At 41.0% G+C, this 12,524-nt stretch overlaps 1 protein-coding gene across 1 annotated transcript; it reads left to right on the forward strand.

Moving 5' to 3' along the window:
- The first annotated feature begins 4,122 nt into the window (after positions 1–4,122).
- On the forward strand, positions 4,123–11,984 carry LOC140615352 (high affinity immunoglobulin epsilon receptor subunit beta-like). Its single transcript, XM_072795246.1, has 7 exons — positions 4,123–4,257; positions 6,688–6,841; positions 7,263–7,394; positions 8,005–8,061; positions 8,724–8,867; positions 9,742–9,843; positions 11,473–11,984. The coding sequence occupies exons 2-7, from the start codon at positions 6,689–6,691 to the stop codon at positions 11,596–11,598; spliced, it is 714 nt and encodes a 237-aa protein (XP_072651347.1). The 5' UTR covers positions 4,123–4,257; position 6,688; the 3' UTR covers positions 11,599–11,984.
- The last annotated feature ends 540 nt before the right edge of the window (positions 11,985–12,524 follow it).

The raw sequence follows: 12,524 nt of genomic DNA on the forward strand, positions 1-12,524 counted from the left end.
TTCCCTAGTCTATTCTTCATTATGAGAGTAGAATTTTGGTTTTTGCTTTTAGCTTTTTCTTCAAACTCTCTCCTCATTGTCTTCTCTCGTTCTTCTGCCCTCCCTCCTTACACAGACATATGGACACCATTCCTCTTATTTATTGGCTTATTATGGATGTTCTACATTTACGAGCACTTTGGGGGTACCAGACACCAGGTTAGATGCCAGGATTACAGAAGTGAGTAAGATACACTCCTTGGCTTCAGGGAATTCATAATCAAAGGAGGAAAACAGATGACAATAGAGATAGAGAAGCACCATACAAGGCAGTAAGTGCTATCTGAGCACCAAAGAAAGAACACCCTTCTCCGCCTGTAAGATTGTAGAGGATATAGGTGAGTGTGTGAGTAGGAAAGAGAAATTCCTTCCTTTGAGGACGCCACCTCCTCAGGGGACATGCTACCAGTGGGGCTGTCAACCCCATAGGTCACCCCCCTTCCACGCACAGTAGGTGTGCTCCCCCATATCTTCACCCACCACACCACCACTTCCATCATGAGCAACCAGTATAATAAATCTCTAGTACCTGGAGCTCCTCCTGGGCCTCTCTTAGCTTTGCCTCCTTTCTCAGAAAAGGCGGCCATCCCTTTAGGCAACAACACTCAAGGTCAATTCTCATCCTCAGTTCAACATAACCACCAAGCTGCATCCATGTCCTTTAAGTAGCAGTACCCCTCTAGCGTGAGGGCAATGAGACTGGCGTCCACCTGGAGATGCGACGCTACATTGAAAATGCGTGTGTGAAGCTCACCATTATATCTGGCACATTGAAGATGCTCAGTTACCTTGAGTTTTATTTCTATTTTCTTCCACCTCCCCTTCTCTCCTACACCAACTTGATCCTCTAATCAATTTTAATCTCAGTCCACCCCTGGGATTTCAAAACTGCTTCATCTCATAAAATCCTTCCTTTCCTCAAGAGAATCTGTATAGTGCTCCAAACAGAGAATCTTCCACCACAGTTATTTTCTCTCCCCTTTGCTATAAAGGAAGATTTTAGAAGAAAGGGCCTTTCTCAAAGCTTCTGCACAGGAGACTCTACTGACATCCAGTGGTGATAAAGAGAAACACTTTCCCCCTTCTTCCCCCCCCTCCCCCAAATCAAAAGGCAGGTGGGGATAAGCAGTCAGTTTCTCTGGAGAATCTCCCTGCCGGCTGCTAACTGGACACTACAGAATCACATCTGCAAACTTTGTCTGCACATGTCAGCAGTCAGGGGTACAATGCATCTTTCAGAAATTATTTATCGTTTGCATCTTCAAAAAGACACAAACCATAACCGTAGGGAGCTGGAGTGGCTATATTCATATGAAATAAAATATATTTAATATGAGACATTATTACAGAGAAAGAGGGATGTGTCATAATGATAAAAATGTCAACAGACAGGAAGAAACAACTGTAAATAAATGTGTACTTAACAGCAGACCCCTTCAATGATAGGAAGCAAAAACTGCTAGGATTGAAAGAATTCAGCAAAATTGGGTTTCCATATTTTATCCTCAAGCACTGGAAGAAAAACTAGACAGAAAATCAAGAAGAAAATAAAAGACTTGAATACTATTAACCTACTTATCCTGATGCACTTATATACATATATATATAATCTTAACATAATAATGCAATATAATACAAATTAATAAATGATAATATTAATATAATATAATATGTAATTATATATATTGTGTCATATTATATTACAGTATAAAACTCTCCTCCCATTTTGGGAATAGGGTTTTTTTTTTTTTAAGATTTTATTTATTTATTCATGACAGACACAGAGAGAGGGGGGCAGGGCAGAGACACAGGCAGAGGGAGAAGCAGGCTCCAAGCAGGGATCCCGACCTGGGACTCGATCCCAGGTCTCCAGGATCACACCTGGAGATGTGACGATACATCTCCAGGCCAAAGGTAGCACTAAACTGCCGGGCCGCTGGGGCTGCCTTGGGAACAGGTTTTGAGTGAAACTAGTGAATATCATGAAATATCACTCCCCAAATTATGGTTTATGGCAAAAGGACTTTTGAGGATATAAGTAATATTACTAGGAATTGATTTGGGGTTAATCAAGGGGAGACTGTCCCAACAGCCGTGACCTAATCACACAAGCCCCTTATATCTAGGTCTAGAAGTCAAAGCTGCCATGTTGTAGAGAGGGCCATGTGGCCATGGATGGTGGTGGATGGCCTCCAAGAGGCTTCCAGTTGACAGCCAGCCAGAACATGGCACCTCATTCCCAACATCATTAGGAACTAAACTCTCTCAACACCCTGAATGAGCTTAGAAGATAACCCCATATCCAAGATGATTAGCAGCCCTGGCCCATACCTGATGTCAGGCACATGAGACCCTGGGTGGGGCACCCAATCCCACCATGCTCAACTCTGGACCCAAGGAAACTATGAGATAATCCGTTTGGATTGTGTTAAACCAGGAAATTGGTAATAATGTATATGTTCTGCAGTGAACATTTGTTTCCTAACAAATGCCAATCATATGCTAGTACTGAAAAGAAGACCATAAGTTTTAAAAGATTGAAATAAAACAATTTCCCTGAACAAAGTGGAATTAAATGAGAAATCAATAGCAGTACAATATTATAGAATCCCCTACATAACTGTAAATTTAAATCACTCACTTCTCAATTGACAATGGGTCGAAGAAATAAAAAAAGGAAATTGGGAAAAGATTTAAGTTGAATAAAACACAAAATGCATCAAAATATATGAGAGACTGCTAATACTGGACCTAGAGGAAAATGTATAGCTTTAAGTGCTTATATCAGAAACAAAAATGTCTCAAATCAATAACCTAAGCCCCCTCCTATGAAACTAGAAAAAAAAGAAGAGGAAAAAAATCCAAAGTAAGCAGAAATAAGGAAATAATTAAGGTTAGACTGAAAAAAATCAAGGAACAAAAAATAAAAAAATAAAAAATAAAAATAAATAGAAAAAAGAGAAAAAATCAAGGAACAGAAAAATAATAAAGAAATCTCAATGAAACTAAAAGTTGATTCTTTTAAAATACCAGCAAAATTGAAATAAAATGAGAGAGAAGATACATATTATGAAAATCAGTCATGGGGGCACCTGAGTGGCTCAGTGGTTGAGCATCTACCTTTACCTCAAGGCGTGATCCTGAGTCCTAGGATCGAGTTCCACACCGGGCCCCCCACAGGGAGCCTGACCTGTTTTTGATAGGGAATCCCAACAAAATACCTCAGGGCCAGGAAGCCCCAGGTTGTGGCGGTGGCTGGACTTCTCATGGGCAGCTTGTCGTGCAGGCCTGCTATGTACCTAGCCCCAGCAGCACACATTCCGTGATGTCCCTGAAGCCACAGGCAAATCACTAGTCACACAGTTACCAATAAAGAATGCTGACAAGCTGGCACAAACCACCCAGAAACTCCTCAGATCCGCAGTTACAATGCGTGGAATCCATGTGTTCATGCCTGGACTAAGGGTCAGTCCTTGCAGGGACTCCCGTGGAGCAGCCCAGGCTGTTCAGGCTTCTTGAAATTAAACCTGACAACACAACCAGGCATTTTGACAGACTTCATTGGACTAATTACTGCTCGTGTGGTCTTGGACCAATGCTCAGCTTTCCTTTTTTTTTTTTTTTTAATTCTAAAATACAGATAATAAGTAGATCTTTGTGTCATGTAAGGACTGGAAAAAGAAATTCTGAGTGCCATTCACTCTACCTCTCTCTGATGTCTGAGATAAAGGAAAGGAATCATTTTCATCCTTCAAACGTGTAGTCTCAGCAAGGAGAGAAAAGCATGTGGTACAGGAAAGAGGCCAGGGTTTGAAGTGATCTCCTTTGATGGGGACACCTTGAGAACATCACTAGAACCAGAACAGAACTATTAATACAAACAGACTTCAGGGAGTTTGAGTCTAAATAAAAGAATCAGGTGAAGACAAATATGATGGAATATGTACCATCAGAAGAGGTCAGGAAGCTGTGAAAATATCTCTGTTTCTGAGTGTGGTAGATTTTGATCATCTTCCAATAATATTAGGGCCAGCTTATCTCTATTGGCCTTCTACGTAAGCTGAAGTGGAATTAAAGACGCCTAGAGTAGCAGTTCTACGGTAACCATCGTCCTCCCCAGCCGAGGGCAGGGGGCGAGTGTGGAAGAGATGAAACACGAGGTTGCAAACCAGGATAGCGTGCTACCTGGACCCCCAGCAGCCTGCGGTAGACCCCAAGGTAGGCACAGCGCATTTTCGGGTTTATACACTCCGGTGGAAATTGGCAATGATTCTGTGCTTGAGTCTGGGTCCGGCATGTACAATAATCCTCGGATTGGGAGCAGATCCAAGCTGAGAGAGTGAGGATCTGGGGAGGCGAGCAGGGAGCAGAAAATTCCTTCTCTGCCGATGAGGCAGGTGTTCTGTGTTGGTATTTTCTTCTTATTATTTGTTTGGTAAGAACAATACTGTTACGAACACCTCACCTCCTGCCCAGAGTCAACAGGCAGATTTCTGCCTCATTTGGTTCATGTTACAAGATACAAATAAATAAATCTTTGTAGACAGAGCTGAAGTCCCAGCCCTGAGCTGCTGGCCCCCTTTCTTCCCTCCCACACTCAGAGATCATCTTTATTTTTCCCTTCTTTTCCATGTAAAAATTTTACCACATGCATATGCACTCAAACACAGGTTAGGGCAGTGTCCTGTTTTAAAATTGGAGTGTTGAAAAGTAAGAGATTATTTCTTCACTAGAAGCTAAATATGCCCTTTTCTTAAACTCTGAAATAAACAGAGAGAAAGGTTTTCACAGAGGCAAATGTATGCTATGGAGTCAAGAGTAATTTAGAAAGTTTCTAGAGTAACGTGTCACCCTAGACATCCTTTGCATCAGAATTCATATTTTACCCATAAAAATATTACCTGTTTTTGTTTTACGATTTCAGCAATCAATTCTAATCTTCCTTTAATTGTTTATCATTCGTTCATTTAAAAAGTAAAGGTTATTCTCTCATTACATGCCAAGCAATGGACTAGATGCTAAAGAAACAAAGAAAAAGATAAATAAAATCTTATATTACCAGGATGTCAGCGTCAGAAAAAGAAAAAATCTGCTACTACTTTTCATATTTAGCTTCAAATATTTTGTAACTATTTGATTTAATCTTTAGAACAGAAGTGTTTCAGTGAGGGTGTCGTAACCTGATAATCCAAGTATTTCTAGTGACAATGAAAACAGAGAAAGCCTTTTTGGCATGAAATTTGGGGTGTGTAACACATGTTATATAATCCTTGAGTTTTGATACACTAATCCCACAAAAGGAAATTTTATAAATGTAAACATTAAATGGACATTTATTTACAATAACAAAAATGTCACTTAAATATATGGCATCTTGGGAATGCTTGATAAATTATACCATTAGCCTTTTTATCAGATATTGTGCAAATATATGACGGATGATTAGAAGACACTTGGAGAGATTTTTTTTTAAGATTTATTTATTTATTCATGAGAGACAGACTGAAAGAGAGAGAGACAGAGACACAGGCAGAGGGAGAAGCAGGCTCCATGCAGGGAGCCCGACCTGGGACTCAATCCCGGGTCCTGGGATCACGACCTGAGCTGGAGGCAGGTGCCCAACCGCTGAGACACCCAGGGATCCCTTGGAGAGATTTTTAAGATATAATCCTAAGTGTGGGCTCAGCGGTTTAGCTCTACTTTCGGCCCAGGGCGTGATCTTAGAGACCCAGGATTGAGTCCCACGTCAGGCTCCCTGCATGGAGCCTGCTTCCCCTCTGCCTGGGTCTCTGCCTCTCTCTGTGTCTCTCATAACTAACTAACTAACTAACTAACTAACTAACTAACTAACTAAATCTTTAAAAAAAAGATATAATCCTAAGTGAAAAAAATTAGAGATAAATATGTGCCTAAACCATAATTAAGCTCTCAAGACCATTTATATATATCAAGAAATACTGGGATGGAATGAAGACAAATGTTGCTAGCTGTGTGAGGCTAGTATAACCATGTGAATTTTTCTCTATTTTTCAAAATCTTATAATGGATTTATTATGTTAAGTACATAGAAATGGTCTAGTTTGGGGGTGCCTGGGTATCTCAGCCAGTGAAGCATCTGACTTGATTTTGGCTCAGGTCATGATCTCAGGGTACTGAGAGGGACCACCGCCCTCTGGCCAGCTCTGTGCTGGGCGAGGAACCTGCTTAAGATCCTGTCCCTCCCTCCTCCCCGCCCCCTCACCACTGGCACACATGCTCTCCCTTCCTTTGATTCCTGGAAGCGATAACGAAACCTCCCACCCCAGGGGCACCCACTTACCTGTCCCTGCCTGTCTCCCACTACTCTGCTCCAGAACCCCATATTCCACTCTTCCATCCTGCGGGACCTCAGAACCCACCCTCCCAGGCCTCACTTAAGGGTTGCTTATCATCTCCCTTCAGATAGATTTCTTGAGAGCCAGAGTAACACGCTTTACAGGTGCACACAATCTGCCAGTGTCTTGTCTTCCTCTGAAATAAAATCCTCTCAGTATCAGGAAGCACGGGGCTGCTTTCTTTGAAATGCCTCCCAGAAACGTTTGCAGTATTTTGTGCACTGAGAGTCATGGGGCTTATCGAGGACTTCTGGCTGCATGTGGTCTTTTGCAGAATGAGCAGTGTTGGTATGGATGAGTTTGTGGAGGGCATTTCAACAAATGAAATTCAAAGCACGCAGGTGGGACAAGCAGATGCATCTGATTCTGCTCGGCATCGACCCAGCAAGCTGCACGATTTCCTTAAAAAGAATCTGCATTCCCTGGGTGTAAGCTATCTTTAGTCCTGTAGATATTTGGGGGTGAGTATGGAAAAGTAAGTGGTCTATAATTTTATTTGGGATGAATTATTTTATGCCAGTTCATAAGGTTAGGGGAAAAATAAGAGAGGAAAATATATCTGGGAGTACCTTTAGGTCAGATGTTTTGGTGTGAAGGTGTTCCAAGCTCCCAGACATCAAATGGAATGTTTTTCCCAAAAATAATATTCCCGTGAGGTAATGTCCAATCACAGAGCTTGGCAAACCGACACAATTTCTTTGGATTTCACTCTTCCAGGGATTATTTTTAAGAGCCAATCAAGATGGGAAAGATCAAGTGTGATTCATATGTCATCTTGCAATTGAGGGAAAGAAGACTCTAATGTAGAGTTTCTACTTCACCCCAGTCTTGTATGTTTTCTTCCTCCAGGTAGCTCAGATCATGATTGGCCTGAAATGCTTCTTGTTTGGAATCATTGAGATTTTTTTTTACTGGCACTCTAATCACAGAGGTCTCTTATTCTGCTTTTATATTGGCTACCCATTCTGGGGTGCAGCATCTGTGAGTATATCTGTTGGAACTACTTTGGAAATCAAAGAAGTTATTTAGAAATTATAAATAACGGAAAATACATTTAATTAGTTTATCCTCTCTATTTTATAGATAATAGCTGAGACTCTTTAGTAGAGGCGCTGTGCCAAGTAAGTAGGGAATTTGTAGGAGAGAAGGTGACAAAAGTAGCCTCAGGACCAATCACAAGTACTTGTCAAAACTTAAAAATGCTCTTGAGTCCCATGCTCCCTTCTCTGAAGGGAGGAATCATTCTTCACTGAGATGGTCCAGGGATACTTTAGAAAGCAAATGAACCTTTAGGATGTTTGGACAGATTAGGATGGGGGTGTGTAGGGAAGGGTCATTCTTCCCATCCAGCTTTGTCACAATTAATGTCATCTCGAACTCTTGCCTCCCCTTCTTTCCACATCAATATTCCCATTTTCCCAAAATAGATTCAACTGGGTTCAATTCAGATATTTGTTCTTTAGGAATACTCTGTCAGAATATGTGTATTGACTGGGAGAGGTGAGGGTCCAGGTTAGATCATCCAGGGTGGAGGTGGCTGATGCGGATGGGAAACAGCTCCCCACTAATGTCTTCCCTATCTTATGAACAGTTCATCATATCTGGATCTTTGACCATCTCATGTATGAAAAAACAAACAAAATTTCTGGTGAGTATCCTTTTCCATTTTGCTCAATTAACAAGTTAATAAGAACAGTCGACTCTGACTCTGTGCACAAAGCCAAAGCAACACAGAATTTAGATATTTCAGTCTATTTCGTTGACTATCTTGCAACTTATTTTTCAACAATCTATTAAGTCTTTAGAACGCAAAGTATGTGCTTAGCTTTTTGAAGAGGAAAAATCCAACTGTCTGAATGTTCACAAACATTTTTTAAAAAAATCTCCTGGTAAGAATCAAAGTAAGGAAGTCTTTACATGTAGATCCTGTTGCAGTGGTTGAAGAGATCCGTTTTGCAAGGCTGAAAGGGAGGGATGGTACATGTTGTGGGTGTGTATCAGGGAGCTGCTAATTCAGGTGGACATAGTAAAGATCCCCCCTGCAAGCGATATTGGAACAAATATAATCCCCATCGTGTTGGCTCCGTCCATGGACTTTCATTTCGGGGGGACCAGTTATTTCCTTCTCTCCCATGAGGTGGAGCGGATTGCCAGCAAATGGCTTCGGTGACGAAGGAAATGGAATTGCCTGTGACGGATGGCCTGCACTAGCCCAGGGAGCCAAGGTGTGCCTCAAGCACCCTACAGAAGATGTGTCTGCAAATACCAACGGCCCTGAGTATTTCTATTACATGCACTATTCTCTTGCAGATTGGAGTCAGTATGGGAGCTCACATTATCAGCACGCTACTTTCAAGCACTGGGCTAATTCTTCTCTTCGTGAATCTAATTGATGTATTCTTATTTGAATGCTCAGAGTTACGTGAGTGTTCATTGGTTAAATCTTTTATAACCGTAAGTACTATTTTGTTGAGTATTTTCGTATGCGATGCTTGTTTTCAGTTACATTAGTTCCCAGGGCCTGAAGCCTACTATGAAGTTTCTAAATGTTGAAAATAGGGGAAAAGAGAAACAAACAAATGTCATCATGAATTTTGTTAAAAACAAAACAAAACAAACCCCTGGTTTTAGAACTGCAGAATTAGGTGTGCATGTTGCTCGAAAAACACATACTCTTATCATTTTAAATTCTCTCTCTTTTCTGGGTACACTGATCTATGAACAGTCTGCCCAAAGAAGAGAAACTTGATCTGGAACATGAGTTGAGAATCAGCTTGTGGGTTCAAATGAGTTAAATTAAAAATGTAAATTATAATCAAAATCATACAAAATTTGGGAGCTGGTCTGTGTCCTTTTAATGTTAATTTAAAAGATCAATAATTTTGGTAAACCCATCCTTTCTGTGAGTAAAGTTGAATCACTTGATGTCTGTGTATGTATGTGTACGCGTGTGGTGTGTGTGTGTGAGAGAGAGAGAGAGAGATCCTGGTGTGTTCAGTCAGTGTTTGTCTACGACGTGTGACAAAATGGTAGCAGGAGTAACTAACTCTAGCATGTGAAGGGAGTTCTTCTGCAGAGCCTCGCCTCTTAGAATTCCCATAATTCATATTTGTTTCTGTAGGAGTTTACATATGGGAGCTCAGGGAAGCAGGGCTTGGGTCAGATGCAATCTTCTGTCTGAACAGAATGTGCAGACCTTGGGTAGGAAGTGCATCGTTCTGCGAAATATCCGCCAGCCCTTGTCCCTGGGCAGCCAGGATGGGAATGTCACTCACAGGCTGAAGCTGGTTGGGGAAATATAAACTCTTGCTCTTCTTCTCTTCCATAGAGTATTGTGATCCTTCAAATGATAGTGACTTGTGCGCAGATCTTCATTTCCTTCTCACTCTGTGGGCTCACTTACACCACGAATGGCAGTGAGATGAGCCTGGTGAGTAGCCTTGTTTTACTGGGAAGGTGGGGAAGCATTTGAAGCATCTCAGAGAATCCTAGGCTAATTGTCCATTCCAATCTCTGTTTGAAGAGAGAGATGGCAAAACCACCACAACGAAACAGCCCCCAAACTCTCTTAATGGGAAGGTGTGGGAGCGGGTGGGTTTAGAGGACAGGGGCCCTGTGTTACACTCACCAGCCATTCTGTCTCCACCTATTCCTTTGTAGATATATTTCATTCCTAGTGAGTTACACAGTCAGTTTCCCTAATTCCATTACACATTCAATTTCTTATCCATTCATCTAGAATATCCTAAACACGGGATCCCTGGGGGGCTCAGCAGTTTAGCACCTGCCTTGGGCCCAGGGCGTGACCCTGGAGTCCTGGGATCGAGCTCTGCGTCGGGCTCCCTGCATGGAGCCTGCTTCTCCCTCTGCCTGCGTCTCTGCCTCTCTCTCTCTGTCTCTGTGTCTCTCATGAATAAATAAATAAAATCTTTAAAAAAATAAAATAAAATATACTGAACATGTATTTAGTGTGTTGTGAGGTAAGGAAACAGTGTCCTTAGCCATGTCTTCAACTAGTGAAAGTCGTGATGGATAAAGTAAACACTTAATGAGAAAAGTAGCAATCAAATAAGAGATACAATAGTTTTAGGAACACATAACTGTAATTTCAATATTACTTCTGCACCTCATAATTGTCCATGTCATCCCATCAATCATATACACCCTGACATGCACACATGCATACTCGTGTGTTTATGTAGTCTCCCACAGAGCCACATACTATATAGATTCTGTGAAGCCATCATAAATAGTTGGCCTCACTACACCCCAAATTTATCATACTGATATTTCTGTTTGCATGTCTGTAGGACAAAAGAGAGGGACATACCTCACTGTGTTCATGGATAGCATTTTTTTAAAGATTTTATTTACTTATTTGAGGGAGAGCATGAGTGGGGGAGCAGCAGAGGGAGACTCCCCACTGAGCAGGGAGCCTGAGGTGGGGCTCCATCCCAGGGCCCCGGGACCATGACCTGAGCCAAAGGCAGACACTTAACTGACTGAGCCACCCAGGGGTTCATGGATAACATTTTATTTTTTATGGAATGACCCTTTTTCTTACTCCTCAAATGCCTGGTGATGCTGGCATGGATTGTTGGTACATAAATGTCTAAAAAGATCACCAAAAGAAGTTTTTTAGAGTGGTTCCAGACATGGCTGGAATTGCCTTCTCTCTCCTTAGGCTGTCACGAAAACATTGGTTGGCCAGGGTGTCTCAGCTTCAACACTATTGACATAATGACATTTTATAATGAATAATTTGAATAATTAATTGTTGTGCAGGGTATGATCTGTGCCTGGTAGGATGTTTATTAGCAACTATCCACTAGATATCAACAATTTACCCCACCCCTCATTCTGACAACCAAAATGTCTTCAGACATTGCTAAATCTCCCTGGAGGTGCATGGTGGGGGGAGGGGGTGCATGTAAGAGCACCACTAGCTGAGAATCAGGGAGCTACATAGAGCATTGCAGAGAGAAGCTGACATGATCAGACAAAAATCACTGAAAATTTAGATGAAATAATTGTAGATGTTATGATGTCATATTTCTAGGTTTCTGCACTGAGTTGCTTGATCAGAACACATTCTGAAGATCCTTATCAAGACTTATTGACTCAACCTCAAACTTATGAAGACTTAGTGCTGCAAGATATAGATCCTGTTCACTCTGATCCATGAGACACCGTCATAACATTCTTTACCACACGAATGCATCTTGGATCCACGATATCAATCAAAGACAGATTTTTTTTTATAGGAATCTCCTACAAATACTGTCCTCCCTATGTTTTCATTATGCAATTTCACACACACACACACACACACACACACACACAGTTAGCAGATATGTGTGCTTTACTTTATAGTTGACCAATAAATCCTAGTATTAACACTCTGTAGATTAATAGATCTCTCTTCATTTGGATGACCTATTACCACTTTTCAGCAAATTTTAGTTCTTAGGTCTCACAGAGGAATTTGTTATTACCCACTTGCTTCTTCCTAGAAATTGTACTTCCTTCTTGGTTGACAGTTTATACAAGTAAAACATTTTTGTACAAATAGTTTGGATAAGTAGTGGCATACCATCTGGCATTGGGGCCAATCTAAGTTCCTTTGACTGTTGAATGTACCAGCTCCTCTTGCTCATGTCAAGGTGAACTTGGGAAAATATAGATTACAAAGTGCGTATTACCACACTCTAATGTATAACATATGATAAAAATCAAATGCAACTTCATTATTATCTGAATGCCAAGTTAGTCACCCTACCACTCAATGATTTTTTAAAAAGTAATGTTGCTTTCTTCTTGGTGATGATGTGTCACAGTGTTTTTAATTTTTTTAATAAGTCACTATCTAGGGTTTGGTTTCTCAATGGTAGGTTTTGATATTAGGATTTCAGTGTATATTAAAAAAATAGAAGCCACTGACTGGGAGAAAATATTTATAAAGCATATATTTGGCAATAGTCATATAGCCAGAATATGTAAAGAACTCTCAAAACTCAGTAACAAAATAGCAAACAACCCAAGTAATACATGTGCAAAATAATTAAGCAGAGAAGACACAGAGATTACAAATAAGCCCATGACCAGACACTC

Source organism: Canis lupus, chromosome 23 (genome assembly GCF_048164855.1).
Source record: "Canis lupus baileyi chromosome 23, mCanLup2.hap1, whole genome shotgun sequence".
In the NCBI taxonomy this organism is placed as follows: domain Eukaryota; kingdom Metazoa; phylum Chordata; class Mammalia; order Carnivora; family Canidae; genus Canis; species Canis lupus.

Bases quoted from the DNA above. Each gene is read 5' to 3' on its own strand.
- LOC140615352 (XM_072795246.1), top strand. From the start codon at position 6,689: ATGAGCAGTGTTGGTATGGATGAGTTTGTGGAGGGCATTTCAACAAAT. The intron at 6,842-7,262 runs GTAAGCTATCTT...TTCTTCCTCCAG, and splicing joins AGAATCTGCATTCCCTGGGT to GTAGCTCAGATCATGATTGG. The intron at 7,395-8,004 runs GTGAGTATATCT...TCTTATGAACAG, and splicing joins CATTCTGGGGTGCAGCATCT to TTCATCATATCTGGATCTTT.